A 25,445-nucleotide genomic window follows, 5' to 3' on the forward strand; every position below is an offset into this window, starting at 1 on the left:
CTAACCTGCCTATTGAAGATGTGAAAAGGCAGACCCAAGGAGTCAAAATTGTCTCCAAGTCATACAATCAGTGCCTGGGCACCCTCCATTTTCTGAATTGGACTCCTACTCTCTTTCCACTGCTTACTTTTGAGGCAATCCAGTCAGGTGGAAACTGCCCTACTGGTAGCAAACCAATATCATCGATCCCTGTGATGTCCCCAGGACTGTGGAGGCTGAGTGATAATATTAAAATTGGACATTAGCCCCAGCTGGTTTGGCTCAATGGATAGAGTGTTGACCTGTAGTTTGAAAAGTCCCAGGTTCGATTCTGATCAAGAGCACATGCCCCAGTTGTGATCTCTATCCCCAGTGGGGGGCATGCAAGAAGCAGCCAATCAATGATTCCCTCTCATCATTGATGTTTTTATCTCTCTCTTCCTCTCTGAAATCAATAAAAATACATATTTTTTTAAAAGTGGGACACTAAATCTCTCATTCCTGGCTTATTTGTGTACTCAAAATTTATAAAATGAAAATAAAGACAAAATGAAAGAGAAAAGAGGCACTAATATTCATAAGCCCCAACTATGTGCAAGGAGCTATATCTCAGTTAAACATCAAAGTCCATGAGGTGGTAGCCATTAGCACCATATTAAAGAAAAGACAACTTGGATCCTTAAATACTTGCCCAAGTTTCCCAAGGTAGCAACTCATAAACCAAGTTTGTTCAACTCTGAGTATATGTCTGGGCTCAGCCAATAGACCTTTTCTTGTCATTGGCCTGTTTCACCACCAGCATCACCTACAGATTTGCTGATCACCCACTCACTTGCTTTGCTCAGACTATTTAGCTCTCTTTTTCTCTATCCCCCCCCCCTATCTTCCAAGTCTACTTCTATTTTTCTCTTCTCTGAAAGGTCTTCCAGTTGCCTTAGCAATTCCCTTCATGCTCCCACAATAGTCTATCTCTGGGCCTAAATCTATGTTGGGTCCATCAGGTCTTGAGGACAAATGCCTACATCTCCTCTGCTCAAACAGGCAGCAGACAGGCTGGCTCCTCCAGGGAGTTTTTCTTGATTAACACCACTCAACTGCTCCATTGGTTTCTTTATTTAAGCTCAGTTGCTGCCATATTCAAGTGCATATTGACATATAAACTGGCTCATTTTCACACGTGTGTGTGTGTGTGTTCTGATCCTTTGATTGTTCTATAAGCCTTATAAAAGGAAGACTGAATCCTTCCAGCACCCCTCTCCTTGCAGCCTCCCACATGGCCCCCTGCACCTGAAGGGTACCACCATCAGTTCTGAATAACAGAGTGCCAGAGCATCTCCAACCCCAAGGACACACACACACACCCCAGAACTGATCACAGAGATGAGGATGTCACAGGCAGGCCATGGCAAAGGCAGGTGTGGTGATGTTTTGAGAGCTTTCTGAGGGATGGACTGAGAAAAAGAATTGATGAGAAACATGCAATAACAAGCCACCCAGCCCTGCGGGACTCCACCAGGAACGTGGGAGAGAGAAATTTCAGGGGAGGGGGAAAGCAAAGCCTGGGAGGCAGAAAGGAAAATCACGAACAATGGGGAGGCGGGGTGAGATGTTGAAAGCTGGCAGCCAGCAGAGGAGGGGCTGAGGCTTCTTATACAGGAGGGAGAGGTGCAGAACTAGGGGCAGCCTGTTCAGGACAGAGAGCAGAGAAGGAGGTCTCCAGGAGTTACCCACCAGCTGTGCCAGAGCAGAGTAAGGGCCTGAAAGGAGGAAGGCACAGGTGAGTATGTAAGAAAGGATGGTGCAGGTTATCTAAATTGAGGCATGGAGTCAGTCATACCAGGCGCCACTCTGGACTGCAAATTTGTAGCTGTGCAACTCTAGGTAGATCATTTACCCTCTCTGAGCCTCCTAAGTTTCCTCATCTGTAAAATAAGGACTTACAAGGAAACTGAAGTGTGGTAAATGATAGACAGAGAGGAAAGGGGAAATTCTCACCCTTTTATTTGGAGGACCCAGATGATTACATAACAATCAAGAAACGCTTTATAACAAGTCCCTGCTTCACTGGAAACAGTGGAAAGATCTAGAAAGGAAGTTGAGTCCTTGAAAAGAAGCCATCTTATGGGAAAAATCCTTAGGAGGGCCCATAATTCTGTACCAGGGAAGCTAGGGGTCCATCACATACAAGAAGGAATGCTGAGCACACCTGAAGTAGAAGTAAGTGAGGCTAGACTGGGGATTACTTCCACTGTGGAATGCTTGCTCTGCAGTGAGGATGCACATTTGGACAGGTGTGGCATCCAGAAGACACACTCAGAGCCCCCAACCTGCCCTTCAGGCCTGGCACTGAAACATTCAGAACCAACCCTCCATGCTCAAGAACCTCCCAACATCTCACATTCCTAGCTCAGCCTTATAACAGTGTTGATCAACCCAAAGGCAGTTTCCTGCCTGATCAGAAAGCTGACAAAACCAGGGAAGCAGGTCCCTCAAAACCGTGGAGGTTACACTGTGCTTGAAATGGGAATGTTGAATCACATGGCTCATTATTTGAAGATACATCCTGGGCCAACTAGTCGGTAATTGAGGGTGAGGTGACATTCTTGAGAGACTTCCTTAGTCCAAGGATTTTCGCAGCCCAGAAATGCACACCTTGTCCTAGGTCAAACAGAGTTGGAATTGTATTAAGCCAATGGTTGTTCCTCCTGTTTAGCATGTCCCCAGATTGAAATCTATGTAAATGAGAAGCTGGTGGAATTAAATTTAGATTCCCAGAATGCCCCACCCAGCCACGGTCTCTCAGAGGGAGGAGTAGCTGGCAAACTTTCCCTGGGAGTCTTGTTGCCTTGAATGCTGTGCTCTTTGTTGCTGCCCCTCTTTCTTCTCCCTCTGAGTATCTACCCCATGGGAATAGCATTGACCAGAAACATGGGTTGAATACTCTCTGGTTTCTAGAAAGACCACAGAGCCCCCACATGTGGTCTCCCCAACCCTTTCCCAGGGCTAGGGAGAATCATAGGAGATCATGCATGTGGGAGCATTTTGTATATAGTAAAGAGCTAGGAAATTGCTCATTGCTCACAATGGTGTTGCTCTTTGTCTGTAACAGGAATAATGTCGATCTCAGAAAATTTCTTCTGGTGTCTTCAGTGCTAAATTCCATTGCTCAGGCTCAAAATATCACATCAAGACTTCTCATTTAGCCCTAACCAGTTTGGCTTAGTGGATAGAGCATTGGCCTGCAGACCGAAGTGTCCCAGGTTTGATTCTGGGCAAGGGCATGTACCTTGATTACAGCACATCCCCAGTAGGGGGTGTACAGGAAGCAGCTGATCAAAGTTTCTCTCTCATCAATGTTTCTAACTCTTTATCCCTCTCCCTCCCTCTCTGTAAAAAAAATCAATAAAATATGTATTTTATTTTATTTTTTATAAAAAAGACTTCTCATTTAGCCACTGTTCTCTGAGTGGCTCTTATTTAGCAGTGTTCTTAGAGTGGTCTGACTATAGAAGAGAATAAGTAGGCTCTGCACAATGCTCTCTTCTTGGTCCCCATGCCTGTTCCCAACAGCCATCACACCTGTTGGCTCATGTGTTGCCACTATCAGTTGAATACTCTAAATCATGTTTACACCCACTAGTGTTTATCCCTGTCTTCCTGTCCTTGTCCTCGTGCCCTTGGTCTTTGACTTCAAGTGTAGGAGTTGCATGGGTCTGTGACCTCTCCTTCCTATCAGGAAGCCACCTGCCCACCTTTCCTTTTCCCAACCCCTCCCCCCACAGGCTTGCTACCAAGACAGATGAGATGTGGAGAAACTTTTCTGAGAAAATGTAGAGGTGTGTCTGAGAACACAGTGTCTTATCAATATGAGGTGCAGTCATATTTGAGTGAATCTCTTATCCAAGTTCCATCTGTAATCCTTTGGGGAATGAGAAAGTAGGTCACATCTTTTATGTGACTTCTTTATATGGACTCAGAAATATCATGTAGGATGAGATGACAGCTTAACTTGCTCCATTCTTGAATTTCTGCCTCTATGCTTTCAATGAAAGAGCATCAGTGAAAGACCCTCATGCCCATGACCCTCACTGGGCTCAGCTTCTTGTCTCCCAGCTCAGTTTCTCCTGGGAGGCTGCCTCCTCTGACTCACACACATTCACCTTCTCTTATCTTTGAGTATCTGAGCAGACTATCTGGAAGGCCCTTCCCTGGACTCCTGCCCACACCATCACTGTCTCTGTTTCCCAGCCCTGTTCCACTTTCTAGCCCTCCAGGAATCTGTTGAGACTTCCCTTCTTCAGCATGGATACCTGTTGCAGGTCCCACTGCTCCTGCTATGCTGGACACATTTTGATTTCTCCTCCCTCTGAACCTTTCCCTCCTCTGGTTGTAAGCAGCCTTCAGATTCAGAATGTGTTCATTCAACATTGCATTCTCAGTGCCTAGGCCACTGGCTGCCACACAATAAAAGCTAAATAAATGCCTATTGAACAAATGTATAGCCGACTTTTGAAGGATCACTTTAAGGGTTAAAAGGATTATGTTTAAGGGTTTGCAAGATCAGGTATTACTCATGCAATAAAAAATAATAAAAATAATAAACTTTATTTCCCAAATATGAATAATTTAGACACCTGCAGAAATTAAAGAAGAAATAACTCACCTTCTGAACAAAGAGTAGCATGAGATTACAGAAAAGTTTATTGTAGAAACACCAAAAATGTCAAACCCTTCAAGGTACAACCTTCAACCAGAAAAACGATGATGTCACAGCACTTCCCAAGTGACCCACACTGAGCACATCAGATGCTCCAAGAGAATCATGAGTTTGTACATTGCGTTAGGACTCAGCAAGCAAGTGAAGGCGACTTCAGATCTTGGAAGTAAATCCACCTTCCCTCTCTCAATGCCCCTTAGTTGGTCAATACTTTCCCTTTCTTGTCCCCTTCAGCACATCTCAAGCATCTTATGTTAAGGACCAAAATGAAGAGTCAAATTCTTACATAGTGCTCAGTCACAGAGAACAGGAGACAGAAAGGACTTTGCGATCTGGGAAAGAGCATTAAGCTACCTTGCAAATAAAGGGCAGCTTGCAGCCTTGTTCTGACTGAACTTCCCAAGACTCAAGTCTTATCCTCAAACTGCTCGAGGCCTGGGCACCTGGACATAGCAGAACTGGGCTGCATGTGCCAAACCTATTGGACAATTCGCAAGAGGGCTGATATGGACCAGATTTCAGAAAGGGCCAGGCTTCCAAAGAATGGAGCTGTCAGGATTGACAGGACAGAACAGAACTTGATTAATTGTCAATCAACTCCTCCATTCATTGCTCACAGCAGTCACCTTGTGGACAGAAACTCAGGCCCTCTGATACACTCCCACCTGGCACTGTTGGTCCAGGGGACAGTGCTTCTTAAGCAGAGATTCAGAATCAGACCCAGATGTGGTATGGGTGTCTAATGCAGGCAGCCAATCCACATTCTCCATCAACACGGTATGTGAGGCTACAGACCAAGAAGTAGGAATGGTCCCTGGCCTGAGGAGCCTCTTACCAAACTTTACCTTGCCCTCAGCCTCTCATCCAAGGGCCTCATTTTGTGGGCCCCTGAGGGGTGGATTCTTGCCCTCAGAGCAGCCCATGTGCAGGAATAAATCTGGGACTGAGGAACCTGGTGTGCTTGAGGTGGACTCTCCATTGTCAGCTTTGTCCATGCTCTTTACTCCATGGCTAACCTGGGCACTGGGCATCTGAGGACAGGAAGAGGGCCCTCTAGGTAGAGTCTGGGTTGAGAATTTGACTGGCTGTATTCTGACTGCCAGTCAGTGCCCTCCATAGAAAGATCTGCTGTTTTGGAGTTACCCACCTGCTTCCCTATCTAGAGAGGATTTTATTGGCAAAACTGCTGAGACCCATCAGGAAAGGGTAAGTAAGAAGGGATCAGAAAGGTGTGTGGAGGGGACAGGAGTGAAGGGTCACAGAAACCTTTGTTCCTACTCCACAATGTGCTTGTGGGAGGTGTTGGTTGAAGTTTGGATGATCTGCAGTTTGGAGGAACCGCCGCTTCTGCCCCCAAACTTGCTGCCGCTTTTGCTGCTCCCTCCGTAGTTTCCTCCACCGCTGGCCCCATAACCACCTCCACTGCCCCCTCGGGAGCCCCCTCCGTAGCCTCCGCCACCACCTCCACGGGAGCTGTAGCCCCAGCTGCTGCTGCCACCGCCACCTCCACCACTGCTGAAACCTCCAGAGCCTCGAACACCGCCGCCTCCTGTGCCACTGAGAGACACCTGGCTGCTCTGCACAGCTGTGGGGAGAGGGCAGCCAGATGAGGGTCATGAGGACTGGGCAGGGGTCCCCCTGCTGCAGCCACCCCAGGGCAGCCTCCCACATCCTTCATCACTGGCAGCATCTGACTTGCAGAAAGATACACTGGATAAAAGTATTTTCTCATTTTCAAAGTATTCTTCATGCTACAAAGGGATGTGAGGGCACCTTCTCACTCTTGATATACTCTGAAGAGTTCTAAGCTATGCTGATGATTAGGAGTCATAAAAATTAAAATAAAGAAGATCATAAATTATTTCAAAGAATTTCTCCAGGTTTTGCAGTTGTTAGCTCATTTGTGTGGGGCTGGAAACTAAAATGCCCACTGCCAGTTCCCTGCTGGGCAACCTGCTGAGCCCTCCTCCCCTAGCAACAACCAGCCCAGGCCCAGGGCTCTGCTACTTACAGATGCTCACGAGGCTCTGCAGCTCTCCTGACATCCTATAAAACCAAAGCACACATTAGCTGGACCTGCAAATCCCAAGGAAAACATGCAGCAGCCGGAGACAACAGGAGTAGAGATGGCCCATGGGAAGAGAGAGCTGTTCCCAAGCCTTGTTATAGGAAAGGTGTGTACATAGACAGTGGGGTCATGGGGCCAGTGGAGCCAGAAGGATTTTAAACATTTTCTTGAAGGCTTTTAGCATTGGGGGGTCACCACCTGGCTGCCATGGCTTGACTTGGGATACAGGAATATTCTGCTTAGAGGCAGGAGAATGATGACAATGACCAGCCAAATCACACATCCTCTGTTTATGCCTTGAATGTTTCTGTTCACCCTGGCTACCAATCTTCCCAGAAAAGTGGGGATAGTCTTCTCTCCAAATAGTCATTCCCACTACTCCAGCAGTGCTACGCTTTGGCCCCAAAAGATGGCCCACCTGCTCTCCTCGCACTCCAGCAGCCTGCGGTAGGTGGCTATCTCCACATCCAGGGACAGCTTGGCTCCTAGCAGTGCCTGGTAGTCACGTAGCAGCCGGGCCATATGCTCCTTGGACTGCTGCAGGGCCTCCTCCATGCCCTGCAGCTTCTGGCCTGCATCCTGGAGGGCCTGATCTCCTTTCTCCTCTGCATCCGAAATGATCGAGCGCATCTGATCATTCTGCTCAGGAGATGGTCACAGAAATGAAGCATGCAAAGGTTGAATTTCAGAAGCCTCATTAGCAGGGCATCATGGGAAGTGGCATGTCTGGTCAGCCCACCCTGAACTCCCATCTCACCTGCTTCTTGAGGCTGCTGATCTCTGCTTGCAGCCGTTGGATGGTGCGGTTGAGTTCTGCAATCTCCATCCTGCTGTTCTTCAGATCGTCTCCATGTCTTCCTGCTGTCAACTGGAGCTCCTGGAACTGAGGGTCAAAGGCGGCATCACACTCAGCTTGCTGCTTACCATGAGTCCTTCCAGGAGAGAGTGGATCTGCCTTCCTAGCTCCTACCCAAATACACTCTCCCCTGGGAAATTTCCAGATATCTCTCTCTCTCTCTCTCTCTCTCTCTCTCTCTCTCTCTCTCTCTCTCTCACACACACACACACACACACACACACACACACACACCAAGCCTCCCTCATTTCCACCAGTGCCTACATCCCAGACAGGCAAAGATACTTCCTGATACCCTTTTACCTCCTTTTCCCCACACGTAAGCCTTTGCACTGGTCTTTACCCAAATTGGAGCCTACCTCACTTTTTCTATCTTCCTATATTTCTTCCTACCTTTTTCCAGAATGATTTCCCTAGCAACCAGGCTCTCATTTCCTCAGGGGCCCTCAGCATGCTCCATGTTTATTTGCATGTTCCTCTCTACCTCCTTTTCCATGTGTACACAGTCCCAACAATAGGAACTCTATCCTGGGCTACCACAGGTCATGACACTGAAAAAAGCAATGAGGATTTCTACATTCTGATGTTTTCACTGTTGGCTATCTGTCTCCCCAGTCTGTTGTTGAAATTCATGCCAGTCAGAACATCTGCCTGCACGACGGTGGGACAGAGGTCAGCGAGGTTGGAGTTGGCCACAGGTAATCAATCCAGAAAAGGGATCTCAAATGCCAGTTGTTCAGAATTTAGTGACTAGTCTTTGTCCCTTACCTACAGAGTCTTCACCCTCCAGAAAGGCCAAGGGCATGTTTATGTTAAAAAAAAAGTAACAAAACAAAAAAAAATGCCCAAAGACTTAACTCCAGATATGTTTATCTGAAAGCTAAGGTCTATTCTTAACATGGATACCACACTGCTATTAAAGATGATGTAGAATGTTTAATATCACCAAAAGGCATTCAGAGTGATAAGCAAGGGAGAAAAGCACAAAACTATAATTTAAAAGACCTCATTATGAAAAACATAAAACATTATAATGATTGAGAGCATGGGCTTCTAAATGGTATACCTGAGTTTAAATAAGTCCTGCCTCTGCCACTTACCAGCCACAAGACTTTAGAGAAATTATGTAAATCTCCCATTCTATTATATATAAAATAGGGATAATAAAACCTGCCCTTCATGGGGTTGTTGTAAGGAGTAAATGAAATAACATATATAAAGTACATAATGCAGTGTCTGGCACATATGAGTTTTCAATAAATATTAACTACAAAGAACTGATAGAAGATATACTGATATATTAATAGTGGTAGAGGGAGATGAGTAATCTTTATCTGTAATTTTTAAGTTCTCTATAACAGAAATGTTTGACGTTAGAAATAAGAGAAAGATAATACAGATTCCGGAATGTATGTTTAGTTTTTAGTCCTGAGCCCAGTTTTGGGGCAGCAGGGCTCACCTTGCTCTGGTACAGCGCCTCGGCCTCCTCCTTGCTCTTCTGTGCAATCATCTCATACTGGATCTGCACGGCTTTGATGATGCTGTCCAGATCCAGGGAGCGGTTATTGTCCATGGACACAATGACATTGGTGTCACTGATGAAGGTCTGCATCTGGGACAGCTCCTGAAGGCATGGACCACAAGCTGACTCCTTCTATTGTCTTCAGTTTCCCTTTTCTACCCCCTCAAGGCTTTCTGAGAAAGCCAGAAGCCTGGGCCAGATGGGACATTTAGGGGGAAAATTCTTTCAACTGTTGTTGTGCACTGAAAAGTACCTTACTAAAGGTAAAGGCACCCAAACCAGGGAGAAGAAAGAGCCTGAACTCAGAGGCTTGCAGTTGCCACCTGCCCAACATGTCACCCCTGTGCCCTGTATCTCTGCCTTACTCTGGCTTGGCTGCCACCTTGAGCTGGGCGGCAGACTTGCTCCATGAAAGCACTGGGACTCTCAGAGGCAGTAGAAAGAACTCCACTTGTGCAGCCAATCACATTAACTTTTGAGTCATGACTCTACCATGACTAGCTGGGTAACTGAGCAGGTGATTTACTCTTTTAGTGCCTCAGTGGTCTCATTTGTATAGTGGAAATATGCCAGCATGGAGTCCAGAGCAGTGCCTCCAAGTTAGACATGGGTGACCATGAGACGAAGGGTAGGGAGAGCATATTATCCCTCACCACTTCTGTCTTCATCTTCATTCCCTTTAAGATCCACATGTCCTCTCCTAGGGAGTTCCTTAACAGCCCCAGTAACTTCCAGTACTGATAAAGATTTCTGGTGGGTTTTGCCCCTGACCATCCCAAGAGTTAACTTTATTTCCCAGACAGCAGTGGTGCCAACTTCACCTTCTCCTCCCTCATGACTCTCCCTGCCTCCCGTCTCCAGGGCGCCCACCTAGGAATCCTAAGAACATGGTTTAAGGGGGTTGGGGTGACTAGGGAGAGGACTTCCTAGTGGACAGTGTTTGGTTTCAGGCCTCCCCATGTTACAGTCCATACATCTTGTAAGAAGTGAGAAAAGACAAGGATTTCTCATGAACTCACCATCTCAAATATATGTTTCAGGAAACTGGCCTCCCCAAGCAGAAGGTCCACCTTGGATTGTAGGTCTACTTTGTTCACATAAGCAGCATCCACGTCCTGAACAGCAAGCAAAGGCAATCTGCATCACTTTTGCCCAGAGGTTGCCTGCCACCACCTGGTTGGGTGGGTGGCCTGGGCAAGTGACAACGTTTCTCTGGGTATATTTCCTTGCCTACAAATGTCCTCACCCCACTCAAATAAGGGACCTGCAAACTCTGGCTCTCCTGCCCAGAAGGAAGTGTGACACCAAGCTGTTCATCGTGGTCAGTCACATACAACACTCTAGGTCTCTCCACAGGTCCCAGGGCCATACATAACAAACACTCAAAAGCTGTCAGCTAATTTGATTTCACTTTCTGGACCCTGGAGAGAATAAAACCCCATAGATTCCTAAAGATCCATATTAGCATCACTGTCAGTCTTGGCCTTTCGGTATAATGGCCCCAGCATTTGAGCAACAAGCTAAACCCCAAGGTCACCCTGTCCGTCCCTCAGTCACACAGCATCCACAGAAATTCTTCCCTCTGCTCAGCTTCCTGGGCTCTCAGTCCCCCTTTGGAAACTCCCAACCCTTACCTTCTTTAGGATGACAAAGTCATTCTCATTGTTGGTCCTTCTGTTGATTTCTTCCTCATATCTGTGGGGGGAAGGTTAAAAAAAACAGACAGGCTGCAGGGGGTGATGGTTCCTTGAGGGTTCTCCTTGCAGGCGGAGGCTCAGAATTCCTTAAATTTGTACTGTCCTGGATTCTGAGTTTCCCCTCCAGGGCCTGCAACTCTCACTGGCAAGCAGCTGGAGCCGGCTCCTGCTTCTCCAAGTTAACAAAGGGGACAGTGACCCAAGGTGGAAAACCCAGAGCCACACAGAACACTCCCAGAGTGACTACATTTTATTTGTAAGCCTGTCAAGCTCAATCTTTTTTTAATTTAGAACTTAAAGTAACCAATTTTACTAAAATGTTTAAAGAGAAAAAATTTCACCTGTGATTCTGACCCCCACCTTCACTCCTGGCCCCCTTCAGTGGGAATTTCATTTCTCCCTTTTCAATTCACACACATTGACGCTCTATTGGCCCCATGCAGTAAGCATGTCAAGGCGATGCTAAGAGCAGCACCCTGCACCTCCAGCATGGGAGGGTAAGGCCTCTCAGTGGTCTGCAGGGTGCAGGAGCAGCTGATGTGGAATTAAGACATGTCACCCCTACCATTGTTAATAATTAATGATAACTGCATGCTCAGTAGGTGCAAACACAGCCCAAGAACTTGTTAAGAATAACTTCATCCAAATCAGTGGATCTTAAAGTGTGGCCCCCAATGTCCCAGCATCATTATCCCTTGGAAATATTAGGAATTCAAACATTTCAGCCCCATCCCAGTCCTACCTGATGGATCTGATTTTAACAAGCTGATGCACACTAAAGTCTGATAGTGATCTATCCTCTCACAACAATCTAACAAGAAGGGTCCTTACGTCCCCACTTTACTAATGTGAAAACTACAGGTATGGATAGATGAGCTTGCAGGCAGCCAGGAAGTGGCAAAGCCCACACCAGAACTAAGGCTTATCTGGCTCCAACATCTCTGGAGCTAGTCTTCCTCGTCCCCACGCAATACAATTGAGGGCTGACTGGCAGTGCCAGGACTACTATACGCAAACGGCGCCCAGCAGCTGTGCAGTGCAGAGCCTGCGTGGCTGTGTCGAGTGGCCCTGCTTCCACCCCTTACACAGTAACACTGAAGCAGAATGTCTTGCCCCATGAATCAGTTCCCTCCCATGCTTCCCCTCGAGCGCTCCGTCCGCCTAGCGCCTCACTTGTTCTTGTAGTCCTCCACCACGTCCTGCATGCTCATGACCTCCGAGTTCTGGCGCATCTGCTCTGCATTGAGGAAGTCCACCTGCCGCCGCAGCTCGCTGATGTAGCTCTCCAAGGCAGGCTCCAGGCTGAAGGGCCGAGTCGACGTGTTTAACTGCTGCAGCAGCTCCCATTTTGTTTGTAGCACCTGATTCTGCTGCTCCAGGAATCGCACCTAAAACAAGAGAGCTCCAAGTTCACCCCAGGTCGTGGGTGTGAGAAGCACCCCACGGAGAGGAGGCCGGGCAGTATCACGGCATGGCCAGAACTCAGAGAATCAGGATGGCCCCTCCAGGGAGAGAGAGCTCCCCTTTCTTGGAGGCCAGGTCACACGAGCACAGCGTGGCTGCTGATGGTTGGCCCGTGGCTATAAAATCAACGAGCCTTAAATGAAGGCTAAACTAACTCTGGTGTGGAAGGTAAATCCCTCCAATCTAGCCCTCATTTCCTTTAACTGCCTCCATTTACACCACAGCTGTCCCTGTCCCACTCAGTTCATCTGCGCCAACACGAGGAAACAGTGATGTGGCACCCGAAACAGTGGCACATCCCAGGCACATTAGTCTTTGTGGTGGAAGCTTTAAGTGACTGAGAGAAAGGGAAATGGAAGGAGGGAAGGAAAATTTTGGTTTAGAGTATTACCTGATTCCTGAGCCAACTTGCCTAGGTGTCCCCACCACCTCCACTATCTGCTATATGCTTTTCAGGAAGGTCACCTCATTTAAATGCTTTCATAACCCCAACTGAATTTTAAAGTAAATGTTCTCTTTTTATTTTTTCATGTTGTGAAATGCATTCCAGTGCCCCAAAGTCAGGACTTCGGGGCTGTCTAGTGTTTGGGAACCTCCCAGATTGCTGTTTCCTTCATTCACACAGAGAATCAAAACTGAGCATCATCCTATATTCTCAGCACCTCTTCCTCAAAACTGTGGACACTAAGATCAGGTACATGGTCTAGAGAGCTGGCTGGCTGTACAGACCAAGTGCGTGGATGATGATAATCTACCTTCACCTTACCGCTGCCTGCTGCCCACAACGGAGCCTCCCCTCCCATGTCTTAGGTAAAGACCATGGATGCCACGATGCTTTGCTCAGGTGAGCACACACACACTCTCTCCTGGATCCATTGCTTGTGCTTGAGAACCCTGAAGACACCCCCCTCCAACTATAGTGCACAGCCCTTGTTAACTCCCTTTGGGTTCTGACTCTAGGCCGGAAAATGTGCACAGAGAACACTGTTTCTTGTGGCTCATTTATTTTTGATTTATGAAAACACGAGATAAGGCAAACCAGCTCTCACAGGTTTGTCAGCACAGCTCAAAACACGTGAGAAATGTCTGCCACCTGGGCGGCACTATTTTCATCAGGCGGCACTCCCAGGGGGTGGAGAAATCTATGAACACTTTTGTATAGCCCGTGTTGTATTGTGGGGACCCTCAAAGAATCCCCTGGTCCCAAGGGAATCTCCACATCAAACAGTGAGGGTGCAGTCAGACAACTCTGAATGCTTTGGGATTAGCCTGAGTCTCCCTGGGTCAAAAAAAAACAACTGTGGTTCTGGTTAGGCCACACAAACTGCAAAGGCAGAGGCTGACTTCAGGAAGTGTCAGGCAGTTTTAATGGGATTTAACTAGAAAAATCAATGAAAGCCATTGTTAATTTTCCCCAGGCTCCCCAAAACACTCCCGGCTGTGTCCCCCATCAGCAATACTGAGAGAAAACTTAGCTAACACAGATAAAATTTAGCATCATGCTGAGCTAACCTTCTTACTGAAAACTCGACCTTTGGTGCCTCTCTCCCTCCTGTTCAATACATCCCAGTCAAAGAGACCTCCTGGTGCCTCAGTAGCCCAGATCTCCCCAACTCTTTGCCTGGCTGACTCCTGTTCACCCTTTAGATCCCAACTAAAGTGGTCTCTCTCTGCTTTTCCCTCATCAGCCTGTTTCTCCTCCATGACATCTATCACGATTTTCAGTCTTTTGGTATTGGATTAGCATGGCCCTCTCTGCTAGGCATGTGTCCCAGGAAGGCAGGCCCAGGTTTGCTTTGTTTTCCAGTGGGCACAGGTGCTGAGACCATGGACACACAGTGCCCAACACAGAGAAGACAGTTCATAAGCATCATAGGCTAATGAAATGCTAAGGTCTTTGGAACTGCCTGGCATAGAGGATTCAAGGTCAGCTGATCAAAGAAAACTGGACTGCCCCCCCCCCTTTTCTTCCTGAGGCCCCTTTCAGTCATTGGTTCTAAATAAATAAATAGGTAGGTAGATAGATAGATAGATAGATAAATATTTTTTTAAAAAAACACGCACCTTTGTCTATATTCATACGCTCTAATAGTCAAGCCTGACACATGAAGGGCTAACTCAATTTTTCATTCAGCCCAGATTTATTGAGCAATTACCATGTACACTGGCACTATTCTGGATTCTGGAGATTCAATAATAAACAAAGCAACAAAACCCCTGTTTTCCAGGAGTTTACATTCTATGCCGAGAGACAAGTGTACAGAAATGTAAAATATATAGTGTGTCAAATGACTACAGGGACTATGGAGAAGAGGTGTACAGGGATGGCAGATAGAGATGCTGGAATGAGGCTGCTACTTTAAATAGGGAGATCAGGGAAGGCCTCACTGAAACAGGGGCATCTGAGCTAAAACCTGAAGGAAGTGACGGGGGGAGGCCAGCCCACGCTTTGGTGGAAAGAGTCCCAAGCAGAGAAAATGGCAAGTGCAAAGGCCCTGAGGAAGGACCATGCTTGAGACACTGGAGAATGCAATAGTGTGCTGGTAAGCAAGAGGAGAGCTGGAGAAGAGACAGGGCAGGAGTGCAGGGCCACCGCAGACAGTGAGTTTGTACCCTGGGGAGCTAAATTCCAGGCCTCACTCTGTTACTAATCCTTGCAGCTTGAGAGCTTTCCCATTTGGTGGTGGCAAGTTGCCTAATTCTCACAAATGTAAGCCAGAGGCTAGCAGAAGCTGTGGGTTGGAGGGCCAGATTATATAGCATCTTATAGGCTTTGGACTTTTATTCTAAATGAGACAAGAAGCCAATAGAGGGTTTAAGTGGAGGAGTGATGTGATATTTTTAAGAACAGTTCTTCTGTGGTGCTAAGAATAGAATGGATCGCCCAGCTAGCATGGCTCAGTGGTTGAGAGTTAACCTATGAACCAGGAGGGCACCATTTAATTCTCTGTCAGGGCACATGCCTGAGTCAAGGGCTCGATCCCCAGCGGGCAGGGTGCAGGAAGCAGCCAATCAATGATTCTCTCTCATCATTCATATTTCTGTCTCTCTCTCTCCTTCTCCCTTACTCTCTGAAATCAATAAAAATGTTTTGTTTTGTTTTGTTTTAAAGAATAAGCTGGAAAGGGTTAAGGGTGAAAGCAGGAAACTAGTGTCAGAAGTCACTGCAATAGAAGCCTTCTCCCTTCCTGCCAGGTCAGAGCCTTCCTGGATGAGAACTCTCTTCATGGTCATCATAGGCCATGCCCTTGAAGAAGGACCAGAAGCCATACTTTCCTGAATCTTGGCCTTTGTGCACAGCCCCACACTGCAAAACTGAACAGATGTCCTATTAATGGCAGGAACAACAATTAAAGGAGTCTCGGGAGACCAGCTGCCAGTAGCCCATGGTCATGTCACCAACCCTCTTCCCCAACCTGCTCTTGTTCCTGCCCCTCACTTGGTCTAGCCTTGACCTTCCAGTAATGTCTCCTTCACTTGTAACCTCCTTGCTCCATTCAAGCCCTCAAAGTCACTGCCTTTACCTGAGGTGTGATGATATTCAACCAAATTTCCGATCCAAGGTGATCAAAAGTAGCCAGAAGCACTTTGATAGCACTCTGTTGAAGCTATCTTTGGGCCTCAACTCTCTGACCCCACCTCCCCTGGCTCATACACTCTGTCCCACCTCCAGCATTTACCCAGATATCAGATGACAGGTATGTAACCCAAAGCTGGACCTTGGCCATGGACAGCTGGACCTTGGCCATGGACAGCTGGACCTCTGCTGTCAGATCACAGGTCAAACTCTGGCGTCAACACAGAACTCCTGTGGGGACTGAAGGAAAGTCCCTGAGAAGCCAGAATATTTTGTACTTCAGGGTACTTCCCACTATATCCACAAGGGCAAAAAACCTTCTAGGGATCCTACAGTAGCCACTGTGCCTCCACCTCTAGACAAAAGGAAATGCTGGCGCAAGGTGTTCAGCATGGGTTTAATCAGGAAACTGGGGGTGGGGAGGTCTTCAAAAGCTTCATCTGGCTCATTCTTAACCCTTGACAACCTAAACTGAAGATGTCAGCCAGAATTCTACTTGGTATGCTGTTGATTTCAGCCCCCAGTGATACCTGCCAGGGCATTCACCTAGGCTCTGTCATGGCTCCTTGAGGACAAGGAGTCACCCTATAACACATTGTCTGGGATATGATAGATGCTTAGTAAATGTTTATGGGATGGATGAATGGAAGGATGGATGAATAAATGGATGGATGTATGGATGGAAGGATGGATGGATGCAAAGTGAATAATCATGAATGAGAATGCGATTACTATACCACGTATTTTGTCTATTGGTAATTTTGGCACCTCATATCTGCTTTTCTGCCAAAAAGAAAGAAAGATCAAGACAAATTCCCTCATTAAGTCAAACTGAGGCCTAAATGAGGTAACTGCTTTCTTAAGGTCCCAGGACATACACATCTGGAAGGGGTGGTCACCACCAAACCAAGACAGCACAATGTGGTGAGGGACAGCAGGGCACAAGGCCCTCTCAGTCATATGGCCGGGGCCCAGAGGCTCTGCCTGAGGCACTCACCTTGTCAATGAAGGAGGCAAACTTGTTGTTGAGAACCTTGATCTGCTCCCGCTCCTGGGTCTTGACCCTCTGAATTTCAGGGTCCACCTCCAGGTCGAGAGGCTGTAGGAGGCTCTGGTTAATGCTCACCTGTTGGATGCCCCCCAGGGGACAAGAGGCACCAAGCCCAAAACTGCTACCCCCAAAACCACCTCCATAGCCACCACCTCCAAAGGCACCACCCCCATAGGCACCACCCCCAAAGGCACCACCTCCAGAGCCACGACCCCCAAAACCACCAAAAGCGCCACTTCCCAAACCACCACCTCCAGAGCCACCACCGCCAAAGCTCCTGGCCCCTCCAAATACTCTTCCCACTCCCCCACCCTGGCGGAAACCAGTGGAGCTTCTCTCCACTAGGTTAAATGAGATGCTTTTACTGCCACCCAGATTGTATAGGCTCTGAGAGCCAAACCCTCTTGCATAGCTTCCATACCCGCCACCACTGCCACACCTCCCTCTGGCCTGACACACAGAGCCCACAGCCAACCTGCTACCACCAGAGCCTGGGGAAGAGCCAGCGCTGTAAACCCGCTTGCTCCTTGAGCTAAACGCCGATTGAGAGCTAAACTGGCGGCTCATGGTTGCTGGAGCATCCAGGCAAGCAGACAAGAGCAAAGGCCCAGCTGAAAGGAGGCAGAGACCAGGGTGGGAAGGAACGTGACTCCTTTGCAAGAGATCTGGCTCAGTCTCTATATATACACACAGGCATGGACTGGGTGGGGCACTTTCCAAATCCTGGGAGGAGTGTAGTTATGTTCAGTTTGCCTGCCAGCACCATCTGTTTCAAACCTCATACCTGTGAGTTGCAGAAATTGCACTGCAGACAAACTTCCCCAACTTGATCATTTATCATTCATCTCTTGCCATTTGCGATTGGACTGCAGTAATCTCTCAGGATCAAGTTGCTGGAAACTCCTCTACAAGTTTCCCCCAAATTATTGGTTCATATCTTCCTAAGAAACTCCACCATTGAGATGTTTGTTTGGGGGGGAGGTGGGGTGTGCCAGGGAGATCTGAGGCAAAGCTAGGGGTTGTCCAGCTGCCTAGGAACCACAGCTGGGACAAAATTTTTGTCCCTACCCTCTGCTTTTGCTCCCATTGTTATCATCACCATGCACACCTCACATTTTAATTATATAAAAACACGGTATTGTGGTCACTGAGTGCAAGTGAAAGCCAGGGGACCCTGTCTAGGACTGCCCACATTGTGCTGGATGCATTACTGCTTCTCTCTACACCTCAGAATACAAATAGATGATGTCCTGTAGTACTAAAGGCCTGTGATTGTAGATTTATTAAACTTCTACCAGGATCTAATAGTGTCTTCTAGACCAAAAGACACATTATCCCAAAATCTTTTTCTTTTCATTCCCAATGCTTTTGTAAAACAGAATAAAAACTAAGTATCTTTAGAAGGAGATTTTTTTTAAGTATACAAAATACAAGCCCCAATTTTTTATTTTAGATTCACCAGCCATAAAGTTATTCAGACATAAAGGAAAAAAATATTAAATCCCTAAATACTTATTCTCAAATTCTGTATTTATCTCCTCTTAAACCAGTAACAAAGCTCCCTGGACCAGTGCTGGTGTGTGTCTCATGTTCTTAGAAGCACTAACCCAGACATCAAGCAGAGGGTGAAGTATATTCAAAAATCATCAGTTTCAGCCAGTGAAAATGTGTGCTTGCCCTTTGAACTCAAACAGATGGTAACTATCATCAGAAACTTAATCATGATGATGATAAATAACAACCTAGGATGGAAGCCCTAAATGTCCACACTCAGAAAAATGATCGCTTTCTCATTTGGATACAGTTATTTTAAATTATCATTCTGGAACTTGAGATGGTGAATACACAATATAAATTGTACATCTGAAACCTATAGTTGATGTCACCCAAATAAAATCACTTAAAAAAAAATAAGGAAAGAAAGTATATTGAAAAGTAAATATGCAAATAAAATAAAATTATCACCATGGAAACCATATACCAGCATTGGAAATGCTTGTGATACAATTAAATAAAGCTAAATATACAATGAACTCATAAAAATTAATAATGCAGGAAAGGCAGGCTTCAAAAGTAGAATAGAAAATAAATTGATTTATTAAAGATTATAGAATATTTTAATTGTCCTTTGCTTTTATATTTGAGCAATAACTAAATATTTTTGCAAAAGTTGGGGCTGAAATCACAGCTGCCAACAACTATAGAGGTGGGAAGAGATGGGTGGGGAGAGAGAACAAGAAAGGTGAGGGGGAGCAGGGGTGAGGAGAAGGCATCCGAGGGCTGGCTGGGAGGGGCTCTGTGGGCAGCCTTGAGCCTCCACGCCTTCCTATCTGCTCAGTAACTCTTTAGTGGACCATCTCCAGGACAGTGAACCTGAAATTTACTGTCACGAGAGCTGGTTTCAGCTCCCAGCCCTACTTCTACCCACATGTGATCTTGGGCAAGTCGCCTACTCCAGAGCCTCAGATACTTAAAGAAATTAGAGCATCTATTTCTCAAGGAGTTAATGCTGTAAAGCATGTGAAAAAGCACAGAACACTAAACAAGCATAAATACAGCTACTTTCAGATCCTGGTAGGATAATCAACTGTCTCACTTTGCCTGAACTATCAGTAAGCCAGGAAAGTCAAGACTGTTACTACCCAGTCCTGGCACCTCAAGTCTGCACATCCCTCCCTGGTCCTGACCTTAACCCCTTCAGGGAGCTTCTAATAGGAGAGGAAAATTTCCAGTACAGAAGACAATAGGAGAAAGACAAAAGAGAGGTAGGGAAGGGAAGTAGAGCTGGGGATTGTGTGAGCAAGTTGCCTGAAGTCAAGGATTCTGAGTCAGGCATAGTTGATAGAATAGGCAGAGAAAACTGGGTGGTGAAAGATCCTTGGTTCAACTTTGGAAACCTGGTTTGAATCCTGACTCTGCCCCTTCTTGACCCAATGGCTTAGACCAGTGGTCTGCAAACTGGGGCTCTCGAGCCACATGTGGCTCTTTGGCCCCTTGAGTGTGGCTCTTCCACAAAATACCATGGTCTTGGAGAGTCTATTTTGAAGAAGTGGTATTAAAAGTTTTTTTAAAAAATTGGCTCTCAAAATAAATTTCAATTGTTGTACTGTTGATATTTGGCTCTGTTGACTAATAAGTTTGCCAACCACTGGCTTAGACAGATGCTTAACTCCCTGAGCCTGAGTTGTCTGGCCTATAAAATAAGGATAATAATACCAGCTTCACATGGTGACTAGAATGAGTAGCTGAGATCAAATATGAAAGAGCACATCCAAAGGGTCAGACAAGTGAGGTTCCTTCCCTGTCCACCTCCCACAGCTCTCCCTGACTATTCTAGACCATGTGAACCCTCTCCCTCCCATCTGCTGCAACACTTTTTGTAACACTCACTCTCATCCCCTGTCATGAAGAATAAATATAAATAATCAACCCCTTCACATGTGTCTCTACTGCCAACTAAATAAATGGGAAGCTCAGCCAGTTTTCTATTTACCCTCATGCTAAATGTGGGGAATTATTAAGTTGTGATAAAATAAAAGAAGAAGCCCCTGGCAGCAGAATTTAGAAAATCTCTTTGGTCTCTGGCTGTGATCAACTGCCACCATCCAATGCCAACACTCCTGTCATCTGGGTGGCCCCTAGCGAAGGGGGAGGGGGCCTGCTGTCACTCCCTTAAGGGTTGAGGGATGCCCAGTCTTTGGTGTAGGGTGATAACTATTCTCTATTCCCTCATAACAAGAGGAAATTGGTTTAAAGTAAAGAATGAGAGATTTTACTTGTCCCCAAAAAAGATATTTAGCCCAGGTCAATATTAGATGGCAGATGAGGTTTCTAGGACAAATTTCTATCCCTAAAGAAAACCTTCCACTGATTGGACAGCTCAGAACAATGGTTTTTAACTTGCAACACCTAGAATCACCTAGCGAGCTTCAAAACCATAGATGCAGGGTCTACCCCTAGAGACTGGGTTTCCCTGGTCTGGGGCAGTGGTCAGCAAACTCATTAGTCAACAGAGCCAGATATGAACAGTACAACGATTGAAATTTCTTTTGAGAGCCAGCTTTTTTTATAGCCACACTCAAGGGGCCAAAGAGCTGCATGTGACTCTCGAGCTGCAGTTTGCCAACCTCGGGTCTGGGGAATAGTCTGAGCTTTGGGATTTTTGAAAGGTCGCAGATGGTTTTAATGGGCAGACAAGTTTGAACGCTAGTGGCCTGGAGGAAGTAAAAGGATGAATGAAATGGCCTCTTGAGATTCCATTGGATCTGAGGACAAAAGAATAATAATTATCATAATAATAAAAGCTAGCCTCTTCTGAGTGCTTCAGTGAGCTGTACACTGTGGTAGGTCTACGCAAAGTCTCATTCAATCTAAAAAATAGAATTATAAGGAAGGTAATCTTGTTATTATCCTCATCTTACAGATAATGAAAAATAACTTGGAAAAATAAAGTAATTCGCTCAAAACCCACAAATGCCCAGCTAGCATGGCTCAGTGGTTGATCATTGACCTGTGAACCAGGATGTCACAGCTCCATTCCCAGTCAGATCACATGTCTGAACTGTGGAGCAATCCCCAGTGGGGGGCATGCAGGAGGCAGCCAATCAATGATTCCCTCTCCCTTCCTCTTTGAAATCAATAAAAATATATATTTTTTTAAATCACACAGATGAAAGTGGTGGAATGAGATCTGAGCCGAGGCTCCCCTCCTCCAGAACCCACGTATATTTCAGAAGAAGTGGACTTAAGAGAGAGGTGCCCCTTTTCTCCTCTCCATATCTCTTCCCACTTGCTCTCCTTTAAAAGAAAAGGAGAGGTCAATTGAGGGCTCCAGCTTGCCCTGCTTGTCTCCCAGGTCCTGAAACCAGAGCTGCCAAGAGGGTGAGGCCCAGGGCATTTATCAACCACCAGATCACAGTGGTGGGAGGCAGGGTTGGAGGAATTGCTGGTGTGACTGGCAGGGTCAGCCCCTGCTCCCCATCGCACCCTGCATCACCCAGGTCTGGGGGAGGATATCAGTGGGCAGCACAGAAGTGTGGCGGGGGTGTGGGGCTGAGGCAGGGCCCCTCGGGCAGAGAACAAGAGGGAGGGAGAATTTCACTCACCAGCCCCTGCCTGGGGAGGAGGGAAGACCTGCAGCCCTGGTGTAGGTATGGGGGCTTTAATCTCCTTGAAATGGGAGCTTGTGGACCCCTGGGCATCAGAGGAAGGCAGTAATGTGACAGGGATCAGAGAGAGTGGCCTCCTGGAACTGAATGGAAGCTCCTAGCCCTGTTTTCCACACCTTCAGACCACTGTTCTCCCCACAGAAGAGGGTCAGACCTGGACAGGTGACAGAGACCATCCACCTGGCACCTTCATTTTATGAAAATTCAGTAAATAAAAGAGAGGAAGGGACTTGGCCAAGATTATAGAAAAACTCAGTGGAGCAGCTAGGACTAGTTAGTTATCCTCACTCCCAATCCAAAACAGAGTTGGGCCTATAAAATGTTGGCCATAAATAGTAATGACCATTATTGAGCCCGCACAATGTGCAGCCTCTGTGCTCCTGCAGCTTGGGAGAGATGGTATATGGGGAGCATCCCTCCAATTTCAAACATGTCCTGCCTGCAGGGTGGGAAGGTGCTGGGCACACAGGAATACCCCTGGTAAATCCTTCCCATTTCTGGGGTAGGGTGGGTTTTTGATGCAACAACTAAGCCTTTGAGCTCCTCCTCAGGCCCCAAACCAACCAGAACCCAACCTCAGATATCCTTTTGTCTAGAATCCTAGTATCCACCCGGAAACTAAGGATCAGACATTAAATCTAATAGGTGCTCTTGGGCCAGAAGGCCTCGCAAGGTGTCAGAGCATTCCTGCATGTTCTCATGGCCAAGGTCCAGGGATAATATTGTTCCCTGGAATGTTAAGCTCTTCCACCCAGCATACTGAAAGTCATGACTATTTATACAACCGCTTACAAAGCTGATAGCTCGCTCTTGTCTCTGAGGCCAGGGGAGCAGCTGTGCAGGTAAGGGTCCAAAGGAAAAATAAGGCTGGAGGTAGACTTGGATTGAATTCCAAGAGAAAGTGCAAGGCCCCAGCAGGGGACAGGGGTCATCTTTTAGGTTGGGTCAAAAATGGAGACAGGACAGACTCAAGGTTACAAGGCTATATGTGATGGGGTGAGGACCAGCATTGGAAATTAATGGGGGGTTAACGGGGAGAATAAGACCTGTGAGAAATTTTCAGGTCAAGTCTCATCTTGCCCATGGTGGGAGAGATTCAAATGCTATACCTCCACTTTACAAATGAGGCATTTGCAATTTATTATTATACCCTCCATTTAAAGAATAGGTGGTTTCCTGAAATGTTGGCTGTAATAGCACAATGTGCCAGAAGTTAAACAGCTGACATCATTCAACTCAAACAAGCTCATTTTACTGATGAGATTTGGGGGGTGGGGAGGTAAGACAGGTGGGGGCTCTCAAGCAGTTTGCTGACAGGTGCACAGCTTGTAAGTGGCAGGTCCGGATCATACCCAGGCAGCCTAGCTCCAAAGCCATTTACACCCGGTGTCACTTTCTGCTTTCTGAGGCAGTTTAGGGAGGCTTTGGAGTTAGCCTGCTGGAGTTTGAATCCTGGCTCTACCACTCACTAGTCGTGTGACCTTAAAGGTCATGGATCTCTCTGGGCCTCGTTTGTAAAGCGGAGGTCACAACACTGCCTACCTATGTTAAGATTAAAAGAGCTGATGAATAAAAAGCTGCTAGCACAGTGCCAGGCAAAATCACAAGAGAGCATCAGTTTTAGTGACTATTATATTGCTGCATAATATTATGCTAGTTTCCATTAACCAAACTATATTTTCCATCCAACTTCCCTTAACAAATCAGTAAGTCGTTGTGAGCAGGAAGACATGACCCTACCCTGTACGATACTGTAAGTCACACAAAGGATGCAGAAAAGCTTTTCCATGATCTTCTATTCATTGGAACGTGGCAATACATTTGAAACAAACCAAAAGCATCTCACTAGACTAAAGGCACCCTCCACTGCCCAAGGGGGATGTGTGGACAACAGTGGGTTTGCTTCTGAGAGGTGAGGCTGTAGTCCCTTGTATCGATAGTACAGGCTGCAGTTTACCATCCCAGGCTCCCCTCTCTCTGAATTAGACTATTCCAGGTAAGCTTTTCACTCTAGAGCAGGGATGGGGAACATCCAGCACGCGGGCCGTAAAAGGCCTAAGAAATCAGTTGGTCTGGATCCACAAGGCATTAGGGGTATGTTAATTAAGTGTTTGACCAAATATAGCAGCCAACTTTTTAAGATGATAATTTTGTATGGCCCAGGAATGATGTTGTAAGCACACAAAAAGCCACAAAGTTTCCCCACCCCTGCTCTAGAGCTATAACACTCTCTGTGGAAGCTGCAATTATATGTCATGTTTTTCTAGGGGGTGAGCATTTGGCTCTCTCGCAGCTATGTGTTTATGTGATCACCAGGTGTGTCCTCTCTGTTTATCTGGCATCGTTTGTCAGTCTTTGATGCTAATGAGGACCATGCTATGTAAAGAAGGTACTCAGGCACGGACTCATATGTTCCTCCACCTTTTCTTTTGCTTCCCAACCTGTGTGTCCCTCGTTTGAGAGGGGCCTCCTGGCCCTGCTCTGAATCCAAGCTCTATCCAGTCCTCCTGGCTCTGCCTTGATTCTGTGCTGTGTCCCAGGTAGGGGTGGCAGTGACAAGTTCCTTGTCAGCTCTCATAACTCTTTGTATTTGAAGGCACCGTAGCACATTATATCAAACATGTTCAAATGTACCCTAGGCAAAAATTATTTTTGCTATAAGACATTTGAATTTTTATCATTTCTTTTCAAAATAGTTGCCTAGCAGCAACTTGTTTTGTTATGATTAACTGAAATTAATGGACAATTTCAGAAATATTTAGAATTACTGAAATGCAAAACAAAAACAAAACAAAACAAAAAAAAAAAACAAAAAAAAAACTAACCTACAACTTTTTCAACTATAATGAAATGTTTATGAATTGAAAAATCTTACCTATTAAGGACGTTGAGCTATGCCATCTACAATGTCCAGGGGATGAAAAGGCCCTGCCCCTCCTGCCTGGGAACTCAGACCCTCCTCCCTCAGGTGCCACCCAGCCTCAGGCCAGAGCTGTGTGTGACAGGGACTGGTGGTGGATCAGGCCCAATGACCTTGAGATGCAGAATGAAAATTCTATCACTGTGTCTGAAACACAATGCCACTTATTGAAGATATAGAACAGAGAATCCTTCTCTTGAAGCCAAGAAGGGGCAAGTAGTGCTAGTGGGAAATCAAAGCACCAGCAGAAAGTGGGAGCCAGGAAGACCTGTGGGTGGCCTGCGTACAAAGTGGGAGAGATTCCCCATCAATCAGTGGGGCATGTGGTTGGGGTGGTGACAGGGCCAAGCTCCTGACTGTGTGGGGGTAAGTGGATTTCAGCCTTTGGGCTGTGCGGAGCCTTCTGTGAAGGTGGGGTTCAGGGCC

The 25,445-nt window shown here is 46.5% G+C and overlaps 1 protein-coding gene across 1 annotated transcript; it reads right to left on the minus strand.

The window, feature by feature from the left end:
- Positions 1–4,662: 4,662 nt before the first annotated feature.
- Positions 4,663–17,600, minus strand: KRT77 (keratin 77). The gene is made up of 9 exons (XM_036454854.2): positions 16,878–17,600; positions 12,013–12,227; positions 10,777–10,837; positions 10,162–10,257; positions 9,080–9,244; positions 7,522–7,647; positions 7,183–7,403; positions 6,708–6,742; positions 4,663–6,281 (listed from the first exon to the last, which is right to left on the minus strand). The coding sequence occupies exons 1-9, from the start codon at positions 17,496–17,498 to the stop codon at positions 5,971–5,973; spliced, it is 1,851 nt and encodes a 616-aa protein (XP_036310747.1). The 5' UTR covers positions 17,499–17,600; the 3' UTR covers positions 4,663–5,970.
- Between the last annotated feature and the right edge of the window lie 7,845 nt (positions 17,601–25,445).

The sequence above is a fragment of the Pipistrellus kuhlii genome, unplaced genomic scaffold, assembly GCF_014108245.1.
Source record: "Pipistrellus kuhlii isolate mPipKuh1 unplaced genomic scaffold, mPipKuh1.p scaffold_m20_p_3, whole genome shotgun sequence".
Taxonomy (NCBI): domain Eukaryota; kingdom Metazoa; phylum Chordata; class Mammalia; order Chiroptera; family Vespertilionidae; genus Pipistrellus; species Pipistrellus kuhlii.

Bases quoted from the DNA above. Each gene is read 5' to 3' on its own strand.
- KRT77 (XM_036454854.2), bottom strand. From the start codon at position 17,498: ATGAGCCGCCAGTTTAGCTCTCAATCGGCGTTTAGCTCAAGGAGCAAG. The intron at 10,838-12,012 runs GTGAGGCGCTAG...TTCCCCCCACAG, and splicing joins GTGGAGGACTACAAGAACAA to ATATGAGGAAGAAATCAACA. The intron at 9,245-10,161 runs GTGAGTTCATGA...CCATGCCTTCAG, and splicing joins TGAAACATATATTTGAGATG to GAGCTGTCCCAGATGCAGAC.